The 25,400-nt window shown below is 36.7% G+C and overlaps 1 protein-coding gene across 4 annotated transcripts in view; it reads right to left on the bottom strand.

Annotated features, from left to right (window-relative positions):
* Positions 1-4,167: 4,167 nt before the first annotated feature.
* XRCC4 (X-ray repair cross complementing 4) overlaps positions 4,168-25,400 on the bottom strand; it is a 321,890-nt gene continuing 300,657 nt past the window's right edge. For all 4 annotated transcript variants that reach the window (XM_049867100.1, XM_049867091.1, XM_049867097.1 and 1 more), the window contains one exon: positions 4,168-6,460. In XM_049867100.1, the coding sequence (XP_049723057.1) occupies positions 6,349-6,460 (112 nt within the window). In that variant the 3' untranslated portion in view covers positions 4,168-6,348. The remainder of the gene's footprint in view (positions 6,461-25,400) is intronic.

The raw sequence follows: 25,400 nt of genomic DNA, 5'->3' as shown, positions 1-25,400 counted from the left end.
TTAGTTAACTGTTTGTTTTAAAGAACAGCTCCCTTAATAAAACCTCAAAAAGGGGACCACAGATTGTAAGGATATGCATGGACTGAAACTGGCGCTAATATCCTAGGTACTAACTACTCTTCAAAGCTCTCTCCGTGGTCACATGACACCTCTGCTTCTCAGCACCTATCTGCTCTTTTCTCTCACTCCCAATTATCTTTCTCTGCTAACTTATAGATCTGCTTCTTCACTGAACCCAAGTTCAGCCAGGCTATGGGTTGCATTTCTTCCCTGAGATCTAATCAGCTACGGCTGGGGCTGGGAAGTGGGACAGGGTCATGTCTATAAAACATGGATACTATATCGAACACCCCTTGTACACTGCTTCAAAGTCTTCCGGGCCCCGTGTCAATTGTCAGCCACTGGTTGGCAATCAGTTCTGGGCAGGCTTTGCCATACTTTACGTAAGTACAACTGGCACCTTTGTGACTCTTGTTTTCTGCCCTTCCCCTTCCCTAAGACTGCAGCATGGATCGACTGCAGGAATCTGCTGTGTGTTCACATATGGCAACCCAGACATACATATAGTGAAGCCAATTCTGCCAGGCCACCCTTGACCAATGGGGAACTGCAACCAATAAATGAATCCTTCTCATCCCTGGGCGTACAGTTCTGAGAACCTTTTGGAAGATTCCTCAGAAGATCCTAGTGGGAGAGAGCATCAGTCATCCACAAGGGCAGTGGGCTTAATAAGGCACTCTTGCATTGGCTTTTCCTTCTTTCCTGTTTTAACCTCCCTTTCCTGCACTCCTGCTCCCTATGATCACATCCGCAGATAAATCAGCTGTGTGCAAGCCTTTGTCTCAGGCTCTGCCTTTGGAGGAATATACGGTAAGACAGATTCCTAGAAGAATCTTGTGCGAGCAGGCACCATAAAAATTGTTTAATCCACCTATATTTTTTTGACTGGCTATATTGTTTCTAAGATAGCAGTTACATTGGAAACTGTCTCTAAATCAAAAGTAAGTGGTTCATGACAAGACTATATTCCATTTACTGGAACAGTGGACACTAAAATTGCTCCTGCCCTTAATAGGAACATCCAATATTATGATGGGTATAAGGCCGTAATCTCTCTCTCCTTCCCTGCAGGACCAGAAGGAGTCTTGGGCCAAAGAGAACCACAATCAAAAAGTATAGTTCTCTCTGAAATTGGGAGATGGAAGGCTACTATAACGCGCCTTGGAAAAAGGAAGGAAAAATCAACATATGAATAATAAAATTCATACTGAATTGTATTCATATAGAAGAGAGGCAAGTCGGAGAGGACAATAGTGGGTAGAAGAGAGGATTTGAGGCATTTGAAAGGGAAAAAACGAGTAGAAAGTAGGCTGAAGAGTGTTTTCGGTTGAGTGGTTAAGCGTTGGGAATTACGGCAAGAGGTGGTGGTCAGTTAATGAAGCAACCAAACACTTGTTCTAATGTATTGTTTAAGATATCTTTTTCCAGTTATTAAAATACAGAGAAACCCATTTCAAATCAGCTGATAGAACACTCCCAAATGAAATCTGCTCTTGAAAGGTATTTATTAGAAGCTGTCAGATAAGCTGTGAAAATTTTTAATTCAAACAATAGCTACAAATGGATGCATGAATAGTTCTTTTGTGATTGCCATTCTCCCTTACAAAATCACTGAAATGAGTATAAAATATGTTAATTATCTTTTTTTTTTTTTTTAGATTTCATGACTTGTAGGTAAGTTCATGAGGTCTTTCATGAGTTTAGATGTCAGATATTTAATTTCATTTTGTTAAAAATGGATTCTATAAATAATACCAAGTATAAGAATGACAGAGCCATGAAAGGATGGGGGTTGACTTCTCCTCTGGGCAGTGTCTATCAGAAGGCCCCTTGATGGCCCCTTCCTTTTCCATTCCCAGAAGTCCAGGATGGGTCATGACCTTAAGTTTTCTTGACAGCTCATACCTTGCAAGGAAATACCAGTTAGAACTGTGGAGCTTAATTCTTGACATGTCTTTATTACACACTTGGTTCACTGTTGACGTTCTTAAATGCCCTTGGTTAACATTCCTTGTGGATATCTTCTAACTTGTCTTCTTCATTCTGATGACCCACAATTACAAACTTAGGCATTAAGCCCACACCTTTCCCCAGCCCAACACCTTCTCTACTCTCATCTGATCCAAGGCAGGTGGCCTTATCATCAGATCACTCCACCAACCCCTCCCAATTTCTATTAACCTCCCCATTGGGTCTTTTGTCTTCTATGGATCCTCACCCATAACTTGTAAGTTTTTAATCTTCTCTTAATGCCACATATCCTACCATTGCTTTATATAATAGTTCATTCTATGGTCGTTTCAGGCCTGAATCTTTTTCCTCACTCCATCCCATATCCTCAATTATTTGAGAGCAGGCCACATGTTTTATTCACTAGAATATAAGCTCAGCAAGAACAGAGTACTTGCTGTATTATTCACTGCCACACCACTAGTGACCAGAACAGAGCTTGGCACAAATGCTCACTGATATTTTGTGGAATAGCTGAATTTATCCTTAAGTTCTCCACATGGCCCAGTTATATATTTTGTGCATAACTGATCCTTACTAAACATCTGTTGAATCAAACTTAAGCCCAATAAAGAGCTGCTTGGCTCAAAAACACAGGGTTTAGTATTTTATAAATTTCAGTTATAGGCCACTAAGAAAAATATTTTCTACAGTAGTTTCCTGACCTTTTAAAACTATGTAATGAAGACATCCCTTCCTGAGAAGGGACTTTTTTCTTTCAGGAAATTTCCCTAATGAGGCCTGAGCCATATCATCTGATGGAAGGGTTAAGAATTATTTAAATTTAAGCTGAAAAATAGAAAAAACAAAACGCTTCAGTGATGCAACCTCCTAGTTTTAGAGGTGAGGGTACTAAGGTCAAAAAAGCCAAGTTGCATTTGGACTCATTTCTTCTGATTTTCAATTCAGTGTTCTTTGCACAACAATCTGTTTTAGAGTATACCAAAAACAAACAAATAAGCAAAAAACAAACTCACTGCCATTGAGTTGATTCCAACTCATAGTGACCCTATAAGACAGAGTAGAACTGCTCCATAGAGTTTCCAAGGAGCAGAATTTCCAAGAAGTGGATTTGAACTGCTGACCTTTTGCTAGCAGCCAATCTCTTAACCACTGCACCACCAGGGCTCTGTTTTAGAGTACAGATGATGGAGATATGTGAGGAAAAACATGGTGTGGAATGACTAGATCTGGACATCTTAATATCAAATCTATAACTATCTATCTACACAGGGCAAGAAATATAAAATCATCTATTCGGTTTTTCTGCACTAAATATAAAGGAGAAACCCATAATTATGGGCTTATTATGCTCTGTCCTAAACAACCGAATCAACCTGATGCACAGCAATGGTTGAAAAGATCCACTGTGCTGAAAAAAATACAGTCACGGTTTTCTAAATAATATGAACTTTATAGACTCTGCATTGTTACGACTGATTACGAAACACTTTCCCTATACCTCCTTCCCCCTACTAGTGAGAGGGAACCCAAAATTCCTTTCTGTTTCTTCTTCTCTACACTTAAAACACACACACATAATTGGCAGTTGTATACTGATTGGGATACTGATTTAGGTCAATGATACACTGGCTCTGTTTGTGGTCTATGCAGGTGAGATAATATTAAGATTCTGGTGCTTTATGTACAAAATTCTTGAATAGATACAAGTTTGGATTATATAAAGCTCAATATTATAGTGACATCTTAATATAGCTGAATACAAATTTATATTTTATATTTATATTTTTACATTTTATGTTTAATTTTAATTTTTCCTCTTAAATTTAAGCCACTATGAAATAAAATGCAATAAAATTTCTCTTTAAAATACTTTGTCATTCCATTGACTTGGTCAAATCTTGTTCTTGATATAAATAATAATGTGTAATTCCTTTCTTATTTTCTCTTTATAGTCAGACTTATAAATATATACATAATACATACATATATATAATTTATAACTAATTTATCACAAAAGGCACTTGACCTCTCTGAACAATTATTTCCTTGTATCAAATCATCATGCTAGATTCTACTCTTTCAATGAGCTTCTTTTCAAAATGGTTAAATAACTTAAAGAAAAATTGGAGTGTCTACTTTGTGATCAAAATTCATTTATTCATTCAACAAATACTTACAAAGCTCCTATGAACCCAGCCTTATTCTTGGTGCTGGGTATAGAGAGATAAAGCAGATGGACATGTCCCTGCTATGATGGGGCTTACATTCTATGGGGAGAGAAAGATGTGAAAAAGTAACTGCAGAGAGATATGCACAGTGAAACAAAACAAAACATGCTAATAGGACAGAGGGTGACTGGTAAGAAGCACAACTTTAAAGAGTGTTTCAGGGAAGGTACCTCTGAGGAGGTAACATTTGATTTGCTATTTGAAAGACAAGAAGAAACCAGTCATGTGAAGATGAGATTCCAGATGAGGGTTCTGAGATCTGGCCTACCTGACAGGCAGGAAAGGGGCAAGGTGAGTTAAGAGAAAGGAGTGTGAAGTAAGGTTGGGAGGGTAGTGGCCGTATCGTATCAGACCTTGTAGGTCATGGTAAGGGGTATGGATTTTATTCAAAGAGCAGTGGGTTAGAGGGTTTTAATCCCAGCAGTGAAATGATCTTATTTAAGATTTTAAAAATTGCATGGCTGGGTTGTAGGGGAGTAGAGAATTTAGCAGGGAAGCCAGTCAGGAGGCAGATGTAGTAGAGATAGAGAGAAGCAGATAGAATCAAGTTGTATTTTGGAGGTAAAAACAACAGAGCTGGGGGATGGGAGGAGAGGCACAAGACGATTCCTGGGGTTTTAGTTTGAAGCAACTAGGTAAATGGCACTGAAGTTTACTGGACAGGGAAGGCTGAGAAAGAAATGATGGTAAGGATATAATCAAATCTTTGCTTTGGATGGGAATGAAGGTATCAAGTAGACAGATGTATGTATCTGAATTTGAAAAAAGATGCCAAGATGTGCCAAAATTTGATACAAAGAAATATTTAGAAACTTCTTCTGCAATACATAAATCATAAATTTTATATATGTGTGTGTGTATACATACACATCTATAACATATGTACGTATGTATATTTGACTATATAGACAGAAATATACCAATTTTGGTGATATTAGTGTATATATGATATTTAAAGCCACAAATAACCTAGAAAGACAACAATGTGGGTAATGAAGAGAAGAACAGTGAAGACTGACGCCAGGGGATTCCGATGTTTAACTCTTGGGCATAGGAAACGGAGTCAGCCAAGAAATCTAAAAAAAAGTGGCCAAAAAGAAGGAGGAATACAAAAAGCATATGGCACTGCAGAAGTAAAGTAAAGAAAATGTTTCCTGAAGAAGGAGGGATCAAATGTGTGAAATGTGGCTGAGAGGCTTAGTAAAAGCAGGGCTGAGAATCAACCATTATATTTAGCAACATGGTGGTCATTGTTAACTTTGCATATCATTGAGGAAATGAATGTTCAGTTGGAGAGAACTGAAGATAGAATGAGAGATTAGGATGTAGAAAAAGTGAATACTAATAAAAATAGAGCCAAATGTCACTGAGAATTGATCACTGAATATGACAAAGTCCCTGTCTTCCAGGAGGGCCCTTGTATATGTAAAATAAATATCTTTTATCAATAATCCTTGAAAAATATGCTTTTTAAACAAAAAGGACACTACTGTTACATTAATAAGCACTTCATAAAGGTCTGTTACTATAGGAAATGAACAAGTTAAGCTACATGACAAATTTTACAAAAAACGTAAAATCTTCAGTGCCTTAGAAATTTCATTATCAGATATTTTGATTGTTTATGTACAAACTAAGAACAGATTTCAGACATTATCCCCCCCAAAAATGCTGAAACATCATTGTTCAGAATATGACTATTCAGAAAAGAACTGTGGACCTTTATTAAAAGATGATTTCTTTGTCCTATTTCCAAATCTTCCTAGACAGGTTGTTAGACAGCTACCACATATTATATGTGTGAAGTGAATAAGGATAAATGTGTCTTCTGCAACAAAAAGTCTGAGGTTTTATGTAATTATAGGCATGGTGAATGAATAGTTTAGAATAATGTGCCACTGTCATCAAATCATATCTTCATATACATGTGTAATCCATTTTGCACAATGGTTTCAATTCAGTGTGTATGTAATTAAACTGTAAGGTGCAGTAATAGCTGCTGCTGAGCTGAAATTTTGCTTTTTCAGTTTAAAGAAATGAATAGAAAACATAATCAAGCAAACATCAAAGTACTTTTCTGAGACAGTTAAATCTCATCAAAGAGGTCTTCTGGACTGGTGTTTCTTAGAGTTTCTAAGGACATGTTTTCAGCTGAGCTGTGCTCCTTTTTCAGTGTCTGAGGTAGTGAAGGATCATGCCTAGAATAAAAAGAAAATAAAGATAATTTTATTAAAAAAAAAGTCCATTATAGAATAAGAGAAGACTAAGTGATACATAAGTGAAATAAGTTCAATCCTGTTTTCAGAATTCCTTTAGAGAATTTATTTCCCTATTATGTGTTAACCATAAAGAAAGAAAGATGAAAGGGATTGAAGCTCCATAATAGCTATAGAATTAATCTGCCTTTTCTTTTTAACAAATGGTGCTGGCAAAACTGGATGTCTACCTGTAAAAAAATGAAAAAGGCCACATACTTCACACCATACACAAAATGAATTCAAAATGGATCAAAGACCTAAATATAAAACCCCAAACTATAAAAATCATGGTAGAAAAAATAGGGTCAATGCTAGAGGCCCTAATACACAGCATAAATACGATACAAACTATAACTAATAATACACAAACACCAGGAGATAAGCTATATAACTGGAATCTTCTAAAAATTAAACACTTATGCTCTTTACAAGACTTTACCAAAAAAGTAAAAATAGAGCCTACAGACTAGGAAAAATTTTTGGCCATGACATATTCGACAAAGGCCTAATCTCTAAAATTTATAGGAAAATCCAACATCTCTACCACAAAAAGACAAATGATTCAGTTAAAAAATGGACAAAGGATATGAACAGACACTTCAGCAAAGAAAGCATTCAGGCAGCCAACAGGCAAGTGAGGAAATGCTCGTAATCACTAGCCATTAAAAAAAAAAAAAAAAAAGCCATTAGAGAAGTGCAAATCAAAACTGCAGTGAGATACCATCTCACCCCAACATTACTGGCATGAATCAAAAAATAAAATAAAATAAAATAAAAAACAGAAAATAACAAATATTGGAGAGGCTGCAGGGAGACTGGAACTCTTATGCACTGCTAGTGGGAATGTAAAATGATACAACCATTTTGGAAAATGATATGGTACTTCCTTAAAAAGCTAGAACTAGAAATACCATACGATCCAGCAATCCCACTCCTAGGAATACAGCCTAGAGAAATAAAAGCCATCACAGGAATAGACATATGCATACCCATGTTCATTGGAGCATTATTCACAACAGCAAAAAGATGGAAATAACCTAAATGACCATCAACAAATGAATGGATGAACAAACTATATAGTACGTACACCCAATGGAATACTGCACAATGATAAAGAACAATAATGAATCTGTGAAACATCTCACAATGGGATGAATCTACAGTGCATTATCAGTGAAATAAGTTATATAAGTAAAATAAGTCAATCACAAAAGGACACTGTATATAAAAAAAAATTGTATATAAAAACTAATAATTAACTTTATTATAGAAACTAATGAAAAAGTTTACACACACACAAAACTAATCTTTGATGGTTACGAGGGAGGAAGGGGAGAGGTGGGAGGGAAAATCACTAACTTAGACAATAGATAAGTGGAAACTTTGGTGAAGGTTAAGACAGTACACAATAGTGGGGAAACTAGTAAAACCTGACCAGGGCAAAGTCATAGAAGCTTCATAGACACATCCAAACTCCCTGAGGGATCAAGTTACTGGGCTAAGGGCTGGGGACCATGGTCTCAGGCGGCATCTAGCTCAATTGGCATAGCATAGTTTATAAGGTAAATGTTCTACATCCTACTTTGGTGAGTAGCATCTAGGGTCTTAAAAGCTTGTGAGTGGCCATCTAAGATATGTCTACTGGTCCCAATCTGTCTGGAGCAAGGGAGAATAAAGAAAACCAAAGATACAAGGGAAAGATTAGTCCAAAGGACTAATGGAACACAACTACCACAGCCTCCACCAGACTGAGTCCAGCACAACTAGATGGTGCCCGGCTACCACCATTGACTGCTATGACAGGGATCACAATAGAGGGGCCCAGACAGAGGCTGGAGCAAAATGTAGAACAAAATTCTAACTCACAAAAAAAGACCAGATTTACTACTTGACAGAGACTGGAGAAACCCCAAGAGTATGGCTCTGAACATCCTTTTAACTCAGTACTGAAGTCACTCCTGAGGTTCACCCTTTAGCCAAGGAGTAGACAGGCCCATTAAATAAGCAATAATACACGTAGGTCAACCATGTATACAAGACTAAATGGGCACACCAGCTCAAGGGCAAGGACGAGAAGGGAGGAGGGAACAGGAAAGCTGGATGAATAGAAACAGGAACCCAAGGTTAAGGAGGGGAGAGTGTTGATATGTTGCTATGTTGGCAACCAATGTCACAAAATAATATGTGTATTCATTGCTTAATGATAAACTAATTTGCTCTGTAAACCTTCATCTAAAGGACAATTAAAAAAAAAAAGAGGTTAAAAAGAAAAAAAATACTCTGGAAAAGTTAAAAAAAAAAAATTAATCTGTCTCTGTGTTAACAAAAAACTCAAAGGCCTACAAAAAGACTCATCATTATGGTCAAGAAATAAAATGCCCTTCGTGCTGCAGTCATTTTATGCCAAGATATAGGATGTTTCTCAAGCCAGGCCTTTAATGATTCCATCATGATTACATTTTCTTTCTGCTTCCTTAAATTCTATCCATTAACATCATTTTAATTTCTTAACGGTAGAAATTTCTGGGCCACAAGAATTTCCTTTAGTGGTCTATTTAATTATAAGTGTGTATATAATTAATGATGGCTTTTAGCATTTATGTGTGTAGAGCCCGGGTGGTACAGTGGTTAAGTGCCTGGCTACTAACCAAAAGGTTGGGAGTTTGAATCTACCAGCCACTCCTTGGAAACCCCATAGGGCACTTCTACTCTGGCCTATAGGGTTGCTATGTGTGGGAATTGACTCTATGGCAACAGGTTTGGTGTTTTGGTTTCCTTAACATTTACAGTGGTTGTTGGTGAGGTGTTGTTGGCTCATACTCATTTAATGAATCTAAATATCTTCACTTAGTATCTAAATTTTATTCAGGTTCAGTACTACTGAATCAGACAATCATAAGGTTTACTAGATCAGGCATGACAAATTGAAGAGGAATGGCATCACATTCATCAAGATCTATCCTGGAGTACAACGCTGTGAGTGATAGGATAATATCCAAACACCTATAAGGCAGACAAGTTAATACAATTATTATTCAAATTTATGCACCAAATACTAATACTTCAGATGAAGAAACTGAAGATTTCTACCAACTTTTGCAGCCTGAAATTGATGAAACATGCAATCAAGATGCATTAATAATTACTGGTGATTGGAATATGAAAGTTAGAAACAAAGAAGAAGGATTGGTAGTTGGAAGATATGGCCTTGGTAACAGAAACAATGCCGGAGATTGCAGGATTGAATTTTGCAAGACCAAAGAGTTCTTCATTGCAAATACCTCTTTTCACCAACATCAACAGCAACTATACACGTGGACCAGGCCAGAAGGAATATACAGAAATCATATCAACTACATCTGTGGAAAGAGATGATGCAGAAGCTCAATATCATCAGTCAGAACAAGGCCAAGGGATGACTGTAGAACAGATTATCAATTGCTCATATGCAAGTTTAGGTTGAAGCTGAAGAAAAAACAAGCCCAACAAGAGCCAAACTATGACTTTGAGTATATACCACCTGAATTTACAAACCATTTCAAGAATAAATTTGAAGCACTGAATACTAATGACTGAAAACTAGATTTGTGGAATGACATCAAGGACTTCAAACATAAAGAGAGCAAAAAGGTCATTAAAAAGACAAGAAAGAGAGGAAAGACCAAAACAGATGTTAGAAGAGACTCTGGAACATGCTCTTGAATGTTAAGTAGCTAAAGTGAAAGGAAGAAATGATGAAGTAAAACAGCTTAACAGAAGATTTCACAGGTCGGCTTGAGAAGAAAAAGTATTATAATGACATGTGCAAAGACCTTAAGTTAGAAAACCAAAAGGGAAGAACACACTCAGCATTTCTCAAGCTGAAAGAACTGAAGAAAAAATTCAAGCCTTGAGTTACAATATTGAATGATTCTATGGGAAAAATATTGAACAATGCATCAAAAGAAGGTGGAAGGAATACACAGAGTCACAGTACCAAAAAGAACTGGCTGACATTCAACCATTTCAGGAGGCAGCATATGATCAAGAACTGATGGTACTGAAGAAAGGAGTCCAAGCTGCATGGAAGGCATTGGTGAAAAACAAGGCTCCAGGGACTGATGGAATCCAACTGAGATATTTCAACAAATGGATGCAAGGCTGAAAGTGCTCACTTGTCTATGCCAAGAAATCTGGAAGACAGCTACCTGGGCAAACGACTGAAAGAGATCTATATTTGTGCCAATTCCAAAGAAAGGTGATCCAACAGAATACGGAAATTATTGAACAGAATTATTAATATCACATGCAAGTAAAATTTTGCAGAAGATAACTCAAAAGCGGTTGCAGCAGTACATTGCCAAGGAAGTGACAGAAATTCAAACTAGATTCAGAAGAACAAGGGATATCATTGCTGATGGCAAATGGATCCTGGCGGGAAGCAGGGAATACCACAAAGATGTTTACCTATGTTTTATTGACTATGCAAAGGCATTCGATTGTGTGGATCATAACAAATTATGGATAACACTGCAAAGAACGGGAATTCCAGAACACTTGATTAGGCCCATGGGGAACCTGTACATAGACCAAGAGGCAGTCATTTGAACAGAACAGAACTGTGTAGTTTAAAATCAGGGAAGGTGTGTGTCAGGGTTGTATTCTTTCTCCCTACTTAGTCAATCTGTATGCTGGACAAATAATCCGAGAAGCTGGACTATATGAAGAACACAACCTCAGGATTGGAGGCAAACTCATTAACAACCTGTAATATGCAGATGATATAACATTGCTGCTGAGTGAGGAGGACTCGAAGTGCTTACTGATGGAGATCAAAGACCACACCTTCAGTATGGATTACACTTTAACATAAAGAAAACAAAAATCCTCACAACTGGACCAATAAGCAGCATCATGATAAACAGAGAAACTATTGAAGTTGATTTCACTTGGACCCACAATCAACGCCCATGGAAGCAGCACTCAAGAATTCAAACGACATATTTTTCTTTATTGCACTGGGCAAATCTGCTGCAAAAGACCTCTTTAAAGTGTTTAAAAGCAAAGATGTCACTTTGAGAACTAAGGTGCGCCTAATCCAAGCCGTGGTGCTTTCAGTCATTTCATATGCATATGAAAGCTGGTCAATGTATAATGAAGAGTGAAGAGGAAATGATGCTTTTGAGTATTGATGAAGAATACTCAATATGCCATGGAGTGCCAGAAAAATTATCAAATCTGTCTTGGAAGAATTACAGCCAGAATGCTCATTAGTAGCAAGGATGGAGAGACTTCATCTCACATACTTTGGACATGTTATCAGGAGGACTAGTCCCTGGAGAAGGACATCATGCTTAGTAAAGTAGAGGGTCAGCAAAAAAAGAGGGAGATTCTTGACAAGACTGATTGACATACTGGCTCAAACACAGCAACGGTTGTGAGGATGGCTGGGGATTGGGCAGTGTTTCGTTCTGCTGTACACAGATAGGGTCTCTATAAGTCGGAACTGACTTGAAGGCACCTAACAACTACAATGACAACTACCTCAGTGGATCAACATTTACATTTATAGTAAATTTTTCTTTTTATCCTAGGATAACAGGCTTGTTCAATGCAATGATCACTGTTAACCAGCCTTGGGAAAGGCGAGCTGGAGCGTAACAGAGCTCAGATAGAAGTAAAGCTTAGTAAGTTATGTTTATATAGTTGTATAAACCTTGTCAGTTGTATTCTACAGAACCTAAATAAAATATGCTTAATATTAACAATTTGATGTGGCTCCAGGAACAATTATCATTAGGTTGAGTCAACTCAGTAATACTCAGTGATCTCCCATACTTCCAACTTGAAAGGCAGAGGACAACTTGTAGCAGCAACTTAGTATAGATGAAAAAGCATGGGACTGAGGACACAGATTTGAATCCAGGTTGGAGCCCCTGTGGTGCAATGGTTAAGAGCTCGGCTGCTAACCAAAAGGTCAGCAGTTTGAATCCACCAGTCACTCACTGGAAACCCTACAGGACAATTCTACTCTGTCCTATGAGGTCGCTATGAGTTGGAGTCGACTTGACGGCAATGGGTTTGGTTTGTTATTTTTTTTCCTATTTCTCATTAGCTATTTATGTAGCCTTAGTGAAATCATTTAACCTAAATGGACTTTTGCTCTCTAATCTGTGAAATGGGGATAATAATATTTGCCTCCCAGGTGGTCTAAAGATTAAATGAAGTGATGTATATGAAAATGCTTGTCAACTGCTACAGAACATATGGAAGCTGTTATTATTAGCTCCTGATACTGCATAAACTACAAAGAGTTTCTGCTAATAGACTCCTTAACTTAAAAGAACCACGAATTAAAAATACTGAAACATCCTTTAGATTACTAGTATTTTAAAAAACTTGTATCCATACTTAGCTGCTCAGTAGATTAATAGAAATGAATCCACCATCTTCTGACTGCACGCAATTAACCATGGCTGGCTGCCTGCCACTAGACCTAGGGCATGCGTTCTGCCTCAACCTGAGCAAGCCAAGTTCAGATAGCATTACTCTCCCAGGAATGCCAAGGGGCTAGGCATTAATGCAGTGTCAAAATGACAAGTGCTACCCTCTGGGAGATTCGATGATAAAATTAACAATAAGTATAGACATAATTATTGTAACATGTAACTAAATGCCTAAAAACAGATCATATAGGAGGAGAATAGAAAATGATATTGTACAGAATAAAGGTATAATTATTACATGTATAAGTTTTCAATGTCAACTCAAAACACATTCAACATTTTTCTCTGACCCTATATGTATTGGAGTTGCTTTTTCTCCTCCTAGGCAAGAGAGAGATTTGAATTATTTCAATGAAAAAGTCAGACATGGAAAAATCTCTGTAATTTTATTCATAGTCTAGATACTGCAACAAAAAACACAGAGATCCATCAATTTAGTTAAAAAAAAAAACAGTGTAAGACAAAATCAGTGAAGTTACAACGCTGAAGGAAATAGATTCCTGGTGCTCTGTTTATGATTCTTGTCTTCTTCTGAAGTCATGAGGAGCTTAAGAAATAGATTTTTTGAGTCATTTGCTTTCAGTATCTAGTACCTAATAGGTGCTCAGGAAAGATTTGTTCAATGAATGGAGATCATTGTCCTATAGTTTTCAAATCTGTGGTAAATAAACAGAATAAATTTAGAAGTCTCCCCACAACCAAAGTCTGATCATTTTTATATGCAATAAATGCTTATTGTAAGGCTTCAATCCTGAAAAGCATAAAGAAGAAAATAAAAATATCCATTATCCTATTTTATATTATTTGAAATTGTATTTTCATATATATACTTACAAAAACAGGATCATTCTATATAAGTGGTTTGGCAACCTGCTAATTTTTACTCTACAGTATATTAGAGATACCTTTGGTGAAAAGTATAGATCAATGTTTATCACTAATTTTAATTTGGATATGCTAACCATTATCTCATTGATGGGTATTTGGGTTGGTTCCACTTTTTTAGTGCTCCTATAAACACCACAGCAATTAAAATCCTTGTACATGTATCTTAGCATACTGATCATATTTTTTTTCTGGTAGAAACCTTCAAGAATTCTTGTTTCAAGCATTTGTGCTTAAAGGTGAAATTTGAAAGCAAATACAGTAGAGAATCTGTATCTAAAGTCTTAATGGAAAGTGAGCTAACAAGTAATTTGAAACCTGGGAGTTCCTCTATGTCTAATTAAATTACAGACATTAGTCACGGCCCAGTTTAAATTCTAAATCTTCCATGAAGACTTTTTTGAATGCCCACATCCAGACTGATTTTTCTTTTGTCTGAGCACTTAGAGTACTTAATGCCTGCACACTCTATTTTGATATATAGTTTTATTCATCTAATAAATATTTGTTGAGTATGTACCATGAGCAGCTCACCATGTTACTGAAATATAACAAAAAATGATAAAGGTAACGCACGATCACTGCCTTCAATCAGATTTCAGTTAAACTTTATGTCCTTCTATAATTTTATCAACTCATCTTTTTATTCTAAAAATTCTGTAAGTAGCTTGAAGGCCAGGAGTTTGTGATATAATTAGCTCATAAACAGTGGTTTACCCCTTTAGGAATCTCTAAATACTATATCAATATTTAAGTTTCGGGTAGATTTTCAGACAGTTTTTCATGGGCAACATGGTTTACTAGGAGGAATGATGATCTTTATGTTCAACCACATCAAGATTTTGGTCAGGTCACTGCACCTCTTAGGCCCTCAGTTTCTTAATTTAATTTGTGGAAAGTCAGAGTTATGATAAATGATCTTGGTGCTACTTTCAGTCCCTGAATTTTGAGGTTATTATGCCCAAAGAGTTGGCTATAGACTGCTTTGCAAAATACAGGTGCTCAATAAATATTTGTGGAATAAACAAATAATGTGAATTAAAGAGGAAAGGTTAATGGCAGAATAAGGACCTGTCTGTAGAACTGAAGGCTATAGTATAAGCGGATACAATAAAACTTCTCCAGACAACGACAGCCTCACTAAAAATGGCTTAATGGTCTCAGTAGTACGATTGCACAGATCCCTACGTTCTGTTAGCTTGATTTCACAGTACGTTAAAAAATACACACACTCAACAACTACAACTTAAATCAGAATTGTACTGCCACCATCTAATTAACAATGAATAGTGCCAATCAAAGGCTAGATTTGTCAAAAGAAGTATCTCACCCTGAGGAAGTTTCTCGAAAATATTAAAATGAATGACTGATTTCTTTTTTAACTTGTTGGGAATTAAATTACCAATATCTCTTAAAATGATATTTCCATTTCTTGGCTCATTTTGTAAAGACAGAATTTCTCAGCCAAGTCTAAAATGTAATGCCATGTAATATCATGTGATATATGGCTGGAATGTCTATCTTTTCTTATTCAAATGAGAAGCATTAGTATTGCTTGCAGTGAATCACTTGCGTTTTGTAATATATGCCAAAGGTAATATTTCTGAAACATGTCAGGATGCCAAACTGAGCAAAATGTTAGAGGAATGTAATTGCCATAAAAATGAATTTAAAAATAGAAAGTGAGCAACAAAAGAACCCATCAGGCACCAGAAGAAAACAAATAATAAAAATTAGAGCTGAACTAAATGAATTAGAGAACAGAAAAACAATTGAAAGAATTAACAAAGCCAAAAGCTGGTTCTTTGAAAAAATTAACAAAATTGATAAACCATTGGCTAGACTGACTAAAGAAATACAGGAAAGGAAACAAATAATCCGAATAAGAAATGAGAAGGACCACATCACAACAGAACCAAATGAAATTAAAAGAATCATTTCAGAATACTACGGAAAATTGTACTCTAACAAATTTGAAAACCTAGAAGAAATGGATGAATTCTTGGAAAAACACTACCTACCGAAACTAACACATTCAGAAGTAGAACAACTAAATAGACCCATAACAAAAAAAGAGATTGAAACGGTAATCAAAAAACTTCCAACAAAAAAAAGCCCTGGCCCGGACGGCTTCACTGCAGAGTTCTACCAAACTTTCAGAGAAGACTTAATACCACTACTACTGAAGGTATTTCAAAGCATAGAAAAAGACGGAATACTACCCAACTCATTCTATGAAGCTACCATCTCCCTGATACCAAAACCAGGTAAAGACATTACAAAAAAAGAAAATTATAGACCTATACCCCTCATGAACATAGATGCAAAAATCCTCAACAAAATTCTAGCCAATAGAATCCAACAACACATCAAAAAAATAATTCACCCTGATCAAGTGGGATTTATACCAGGTATGCAAGGCTGGTTTAATATCAGAAAAACCATTAATGTAATCCATCACATAAATAAAACAAAAGATAAAAACCACATGATCTTATCAATAGATGCAGAAAAGGCATTTGACAAAGTTCAACACCCATTTATGATAAAAACTCTTACCAAAATAGGAATTGAGGGAAAACTCCTCAACATAATAAAGGGCATCTATACAAAGCCAACAGCCAATATCACTCTAAATGGAGAGAACCTGAAAGCATTTCCCTTGAGAACGGGAACCAGACAAGGATGCCCTTTATCACCGCTCTTATTCAACATCGTACTTGAAGTCCTAGCCAGGGCAATTAGGCTAGACAAAGAAATAAAGGGTATCCAGATTGGCAAGGAGGAAGTAAAGCTATCACTATTTGCAGATGACATGATCGTATACATGGAAAACCCTAAGGAATCCTCCAGAAAACTACTGAAACTAATAGAAGAGTTTGGAAGAGTCTGAGGTTACAAAATAAACATACAAAAATCACTTGGATTCCTCTACATCAACAAAAAGAACACCGAAGAGGAAATCACCAAATCAATACCATTCACAGTAGCCCCCAAGAAGATAAAATACTTAGGAATAAATCTTACCAAGGATGTAAAAGACCTATACAAAGAAAACTATAAAACTCTGCTACAAGAAATTCAAAAGGACATGCTTAAGTGGAAAAACATACCCTGCTCATGGATAGGAAGACTTAACATAGTAAAAATGTCTATTCTACCAAAAGCCATCTATACATATAACGCACTTCTAATCCAAATACCAATGTCATATTTTAAGGGGATAGAGAAACAAATCACTAATTTCATATGGAAGGGAAAGAACCCCCAGATAAGCAAAGCATTACTGAAAAAGAAGAAGAAAGTGGGAGGCCTCACTCTACCTGATTTCAGAACCTATTATACACCTACAGTAGTCAAAACAGCCTGGTACTGGTGCAACAACAGACACATAGACCAATGGAACAGAATTGAGAACCCAGATATAAATCCATCCATGTATGAGCAGCTGATATTTGACAAAGGACCAGTGTTAGTCAATTGGGGAAATGATAGTCTTTTTAACAAATGGTGCTGGCATAACTGGATATCCATTTGCAAAAAAATGAAACAGGACCCATACCTCACACCATGCACAAAAACTAACTCCAAATGGATCAAAGACCTAAACATAAAGACTAAAACGATAAAGATCATGGAAGAAAAAATAGGGACAACTCTAGGAGCCCTAATACAGGGCATAAACAGAATACAAAACATTACCAAAAATGACGAAGAGAAACCAGATAACTGGGAGCTCCTAAAAATCAAACACCTATGCTCATCTAAAGACTTCACCAAAAGAGTAAAAAGACCACCTACAGACTGGGAAAGAATATTCAGCTATGACATCTCAGACCAGCGCCTGATCTCTAAAATCTACATGATTCTGTCAAAACTCAACCACAAAAAGACAAACAACCCAATCAAGAAGTGGGCAAAGGATATGAACACACATTTCACTGAAGAAGATATTCAGGCAGCCAACAGACACATGAGAAAATGCTCCCGATCATCAGCCATTAGAGAAATGCAAATTAAAACTACGATGAGATTCCATCTCACACCAACTAGACTGGCATTAATCCAAAAAACACAAAATAATAAATGTTGGAGAGGCTGCGGAGAGATTGGAACTCTCATACACTGCTGGTGGGATTATAAAATGGTACAACCACTTTGGAAATCCATCTGGCGTTATCTCAAACAGTTAGAAATAGAACTACCATACAACCCAGAAATCCCACTCCTCGGAATACACCCTAGAGATACAAGAGCCTTCACACAAACAGATACATGCACACCCATGTTTATTGCAGCTCTGTTTTTTACAATAGCAAAAAGCTGGAAGCAACCAAGATGTCCGTCAACAGATGAATGGGTAAATCAATTGTGCTATATTCACACAATGGAATACTACGCATCGATAAAGAACAGTGACGAATCTCTGAAACATTTCATAACATGAAGGAATCTGGAAGGCATTATGCTGAGCGAAATGAGTCAGAGGCAAAAGGACAAATATTGTATAAGACCACTATTATAAGATCTTGAGAAACAGAAAAAACGGAGAAGAACACATACTTTTGTGGTTACAAAGGGGGGAGGGAGGGAGGGAGGGAGAGGGTTTTTTATTGATCAATCACTAGATACAAACTGCTTTGGGTGAAGGGAAAGACAACACTCAATACAACGAAGGTCAGCCTAATTGGACTGGACTAAAAGCAAAGAGGTTTCCGGGATAAAATGAAAGCTTCAAAGGTCAGAGGAGCAGGGGCTGGGGTCTGGGGAACATGATTTGAGGGGACTTCTAAGTCAATGGGCAAAATAATTCTATTATGAAAACATTCTGCATCCCACTTTGAAATGTGGCGTCTGGGGTCCTAAATGCCAACAAGCGGCCATCTAAGATACATCAATTGGTCTCAACCCACCTGGAGCAAAGGCAAAGGAAGAACACCAAGGTCACACGACAACTAAGAACCCAAGAGACAGAAAGGGCCACATGAACCAGAGACCTACATTATCTTGAGACCAGAAGAACTAGTTGGTGCCCGGGCACAATCGATGTCTGCCCTGTCAGAGAGCACAGCAGACAACTCCACAGGGAGCCGGAGACCAATGGGATACAGACCCCAAATTCTCATAAAAAGACCATACTTAATGGTATGACTGCGACCAGGGGAATCCCGGAGGCAATGCTCCCCATACCCTCTGATGGCACAGGACAGGAACCATCCCCGAAGACAACTCATCAGGCATGAAAAGGACTGGTCAGCGGGGGGGAGAGAGAGGCTGATGAAGAGTGAGCTAATTAGATCAGGTGGACACTGGAGACTGTGTTGGCAACTCTTGTCTGGAGGGGGGATGGGAAGATAGAGAGAGAGGGAAGCTGGCAAAATTGTCACGAAACGAGAAACTGAAAGGGCTGACTCAATAGGGGGACAGCAAGTGGGAGAAGGGAGTAAGATGTATGTAAACTTACATGTGACAGACTGATTGGATTTGTAAATGTTCACTTGAAGCTTAATAAAAGTTAATTAAAAAAATGAATTTATTGTACCTTTGGAGGTATACAAGGCTACAAAGCGACTCGATGGCACTGGGGTGGGGTGGGGTAAGGCTACAAAATCATGCCTTTTACTTTTAATGTGGAGACAGATCAGTATTTCTTATCCTTTCCCCATAACTGTTCTTTTAACTTAAACAAAACTGAGTATCCCGTGTTGTTTAACCAGTGTCAAGATACTGGGTGGTACAGGTTTAATTATAAGGGATATAGAATCAATTATTTTGTGGCTAAAGCCTTCCTTTTCATTCTCTCTATTGACTAAACTCCCAAAAGTAGATGGCACAACCAGGGTTTTGTACAAATTATTTGAAATGCCCAGTCCTACACTACTTGTGATGATCAAATGTTAAGCCTTGGTAGACAGGCTTAAAAATACAGGAGTCATATAGGATTCAGTGTTATTAACTTCTAGTGGGTTATTTTATTAATCTTGGCCCTGTATTTTGAAATGCATTTATGGATCATGTGGTCTTTCTTTCCCAGGGATCTATTATGGATAAGTATCGCAGCTCATTTTGGGATTGTTGTGGTTATTAGGTACCGTCAAATCAATTCTGACTCATAGTGACCCTACATACAACAGAACAAAACACTGCCCAGTTATGCACCATCCTTTGAGCTATGTTTGAGCTCACTGTTGCAGCCACTGTGTCAATCAATCTCATTAGGGTTTTCCTTTTTTTTGCTGGCCCTCTACCTTACTTAACATGATGTCCTTCTTCAGGGACTGGTGCCTCCTGATAACATGTCCAAAGTACATAAGATGAAGTCTCGTCATCCTCACTTCTAAGGAGCATTATGGTTGTGCTTCTTTCAAGACATATATGCTCGTTCTTCTAGCAGTCCATGGTATATTCAATATTCTTTGGCAACATGGTAATTCAAATGCACCAATTCTTCTTTAGTCTTCCTTATTCACTGACTAGTTTTTGCATGCATATGAGGTGACTGAAAATACCATGGCTTGGGTCAGGAGTACTCTAGTCCTCAGAGTGACATCTTTGCTTTTCAACACTTTAAAGAGGTCTTTTGCAGCAGATTTGTCTAATGCAATAACGTAGTTCGATTGCTTAATTGCTGCTTCCATGGGCATTGATTGTAGATCCAAATAAAACCTTGGCAATTTCAGTATTTTCTCTGTTTATCATGATGTTGCTTGTTGGTCCAGTTGTGAGGATTTTTATTTTCTTTATGTTGAGATGTAATTCATAGTGAAGACTGTGGTCTTTGATCTTATCAGTAAGTGCTTCAAGTTCTCTTCACTTTCAGCAAGCAAGGTTGAGTCCTCTGCATATTGCAGGCTGTTAATGAGTCTTCCTCCAATCCTGATGCCGCATTTTGGGATAGAAGAACATTAATACCAAGGTAGGATGGAAGCTTAGTAGATAAGAGTAGGAAAAAAGGGATCTTGTATGTATACTGTAAGTGCTAAAAAAATTAATCTACATCCATTTGTCCCTGATTAACACTTTAAAACACAGGAGAAAGAATGAATTTTAAAAATATATACATTACTGAAACAATTGGTGATTTATGTGGAGAAAAGCAAAACTGAACTTCTACCTTCACATCACACATAAAATTCAATCCCAAGCGGATTAAATACTTAAAAGAGAAAGGGAAAAGTTTTAAGTTTTTAGAAGAAAATAAAAGAGAATATCTTTAGAATCTTAGAACAGTGTTCTCTACAGTCAATAAGTAAAAGTCATAAAGGTAAAGACTGAGACATTCTATTGCATTTAAAGTAAGTACTTTTATTCATTGAAAGACATCATAAAGAGAATGAAATGAAAGGTCACAAACCGGGAGAGATACTGCAACATTTGCAACTAACAAAGGGTTAGTATAAAAATATAAAGGAGTCCTACAAACAATTAAAACACACACACACACACACACAATACAAAAAAATATGCCAGAGATGACAGGCACTTAAAAGAAGAGGGAAAATTTGAGGATAAATATATATTTGAAACTATGCTTAACTTAATTACTGTTCAGGGAAATAGAAATTAAAACTACTATGACATATAATTTTATACCAAATTACAAAAATTAAAACGTCCAACAATATCGAGGATTGCACAGTATGTGGAATAACAAGAAAAGTTACTGTTGGTGGGAGTGCGAATAATTAAAACCACTTTGGAAAACAATTTGGTAATAAGTACCAAGGTATATGAAGATATTAAGAAAAACTTAGTGGAAGGTATACACAAAGGTAGGAGAAAAACAAATCTACCACCTCTGAAAGATGAGGGATGAGAGAGGGAAGTGAGGTTTTCTTGGAGGAGTTGATATTTGAACCTTGTATTAAAATGAAAAAAGGGCCCTGGTGGCACAATGGTTAAGCTCTTGGCTGCTAACCAATAGGCTGGAGGTTCCCACCCACCCAGTGGCTCTGCAGGAGAAGAGACCTGATAGTCTGCTTCTGTAAACATTATAGCCTTGGAAACGGTTTTACTCTGTCATATAGGGTTGCTATGAGTCGGAATTGACTCGACTGCACACAGCAACACTGAAATGGAAGTAGGTGTTTTCCAGACAAGAAAAGAAAGAGATTTCCAGAAAGTGTGAACAAAGATACAGGATAAACAAAGGAGATATAATAGCTCATGTATATATATGCATATATATATAAAAATATATATAAAAGGTACCCTATAATCCAGAATTCCACTCTTAGGTATATATCCTAGAGAAACATTTGCATGTAAGTGCCAGAAGATATGCACACAAATGCTCACATATGTGTTTTACAACAGTGAATTCCTGAAAACTACTCAAATGTCTCTTGACAGGAGATAGAGCAAATAAGTTATAGAATATTCATGCAATGGAATACTACACAGCTACATACACGCACGAATCTCTAAACATAATGTTGAGCAAAAACACAAGTTGCAAAAGAAGATATACAATGTGACTCTATTTAAAGTTCAAAAATAGGCAAAGCTAGTGATATTGCCCTTACATAATCATGTGATTGTGTGTGTACGAATGGTGCGTCAGTGTATCTGTGTATGTAAACTCATAATAGTTCCGGATCTTATTTGCTATTATATGAAAATGCTTTCAGATTTCTGGTTTCTGTGGTTTTGGCTGTATCACATATAGTGACACAGAAGAGGAACAGGTTTGGTATTAGGCACAATGGGTTCAGTTTTAGACATAAATATATTTCAAGTGCCTATGGGATTCCTGAATTGTAATAGATGTTGTGTAGGTTAATGATCATATAGGTGCACAGATCAGGAGAGATATCTGGACTAGTTGTAAAGAGACAGCAGTCATTGATGTATCACTGAACATTGAAGACAAACGAGCGAACTAAAGAGCAAATAAATTATGTAATATTCAGTAAATAAGTTAATATGCACTGTGCTTAGGAAAGTGTCTGGCGCACATAGGTAATATAATTTGCAACAAGCCTCCTAATACAGCTACAGAGAAACTCTACTAGAAAAAATAAAAAAAGCTTAGTATGGAATCCTGGGGAACATTAAAACTGCAGGGATAGACAGAGAGAGAAACGAATAAAATACGAATGAAAAAGAATGATCTAAGAGATATGAGGAGGACCAGGGAGGAGTGTTGTTATAGAAGCCAAGGACGAAGGAAAGAAAAGAAAGTAGTCAATCTTGGTATGTACCAAAGGGATGTCAAGGACACAAGAACTGAAAAAACTGATACATCTGGTAATTTAAAGTGACGTGAAAACTTGCCAAGGGAAGAATAGTGAGTTAACTTTAATGAGGTAAGGTGAAGAGTTCATTGAGATATTTAACTTTTGAGGTTGAAAGAAAATGATCCATCTCTTTAAAAAAAAATTAAGATAAACATTAGAAAAATAGAAACAGACTGTGTAACTTCCAAATCATTTGAGAACAAAAAAGAACACAGAACTTGATCAATATAGTCAAAAATTAGGAACGGGGAGGGAAAAAGGAAAAACCAAGAAAGCAAGTATAGTGAACAGAAAAATGTAAAATATGAACATCAGGAATAAGATAAACCATATGATTTACCACGATAAATGTATATGAACTAACACTTAAGTGGTCAAAATTCTCAGACTATATCAAAAAGCAAAATGTGATTGCATAGTTTTTATAAGATATACACCTACACAAAAGATTGAAAATAAAAGGACACTGTGCAAAGATATAATATGTATATCTTAAAACATACAAAAATAACAGAAAGCTACTGGCAATGCTCTGATATAGGATTTTTATAAAAACTCATGGAATAGACTACAAAAGCTTCAATAAGTTCTAAAAAGATAATTTGACAGAATATTCTCTGAAGTAAAATTAGAAATTAACATAATGAAGTAAAATTAGAAATTAACAACAAAACTATACATATATATGTGTATATATACATATACATACATTTCTGACACACAGATATGAAAAGCTGTCATTATTTGTTGAGGAAAATATCGCCCACCTAGAAAACTAAACAGAAGCAACTGAAAAACTATTTGCATTTTAAGGGAGTTCAACAAGGTGGCTTGATTGGATAGTTTTACTGCAGAATATTAATAACTGAACAGAAAATATAAAAATAGATCCAGTCACAATAGCAACTAGCCACGTGTGTGACCTTGGACAAATATAACTGGGGAGAATAACAGTATCCACCTTGTAGGAACATTGTGAAGATTATATCAGTTAATATGCAATGTGCTTAGAAAAGTGTCTGGCATGTAATACCATTTGCAACAAGCCTCCTAATACAGCTATCTGGTGAATAAGAATAGCAGTTATTAAATTCTTATTGACCATGCTATTATTTTAGAAAGTAGCAAAATAGAGTATAAGGAACAATTTTTAGAGACAGGTGGTCCCAGCTCCACCATTTCCTGGCTGTTGGGCAAGTTAGCCCTGAATCTGAGCCTATTTACTCACCTGTAACTTTTGGATAAAACACCAACCTCAGAGGCTATTGGGAGGCTTAAAAGCGCTATTAGAATTGGTAAATCCATAGAGACAGAAAGCAAGATGGTGGTTTCCAGGTGATGGGGGGAGGGTAAAATCGGAACTGACTGCCTAATGGGTATCGAGTTTTCTTTTGGGGTGATGATGAAAATGTTTTGGAACTAGATAGAGGTGGTAGCTGTGAATGTACTGAATTACACTGAATTGTCTACTTTAAAAGAATTAATTTTATGTTATGTGAATTACACCTAAACAAAACAATGTCCAAGGAAGCAGCAGTTAAGAAATCAAGAGACACATTTCATTAGGCAAACCTGTGGCAAAAGACATCTTTAAAAATTTAAAAAGCAAAGTTGTCACTTTGAGGACTAAGGCGCGCCTGACCCAAGCCGTGGTCTTTTCAATCCTGTCATATGCATTCGAAAGCTGGACAATGAAGAAGGAAGAAAGAAGAATTGATGCATTTGAATTGTGGTTTTTCTTACTGGCAAAGAATACTGAATATACTGTGGATTGACAGAACAAACAGATCAGTCTCAGAAGAAATTCAACCAGAATGCTGCTTAGATGTGAGAATCTCAAGACTTTGGCTTTCTTACGTTGGACACATCATCAGGAAAGACCAATTGCTAGAAAAAGATAACACGTTTGGTAAAGCAGGGGGTCAGTGAAAATGAAGGATACCCTCAGTGAGATAGATTGACGCAACAGGCTCAAGTATACCAACAATCATGGAGATGGCACAGGACTGGGCAATGTTTTGTTCTGTTACGTGTAAGGTTGCCATGAGTTGGAGCTGATGGTAACCAACAACAAAAACTACAAAAACTATGTATATACATATATACATACATACTTACATATATACACACACATGTATATAAACATATATATACAAGAGCTATTATATCTCCTTTGTTTATCCTGTATCTTTGTTCACACTTTCTGGAAATCTCTTTCTTCTCTTCTTGTCTGGAAAACACCTACTTTCATTTCAGTGTTGCTGTGTGCAG

The sequence above is a fragment of the Elephas maximus genome, chromosome 2 (assembly GCF_024166365.1).
Source record: "Elephas maximus indicus isolate mEleMax1 chromosome 2, mEleMax1 primary haplotype, whole genome shotgun sequence".
NCBI lineage: Eukaryota > Metazoa > Chordata > Mammalia > Proboscidea > Elephantidae > Elephas > Elephas maximus.
The sequence above is the reverse complement of the archived record's forward strand: the minus strand, read 5'-3'. Positions and strand labels throughout refer to the sequence as shown.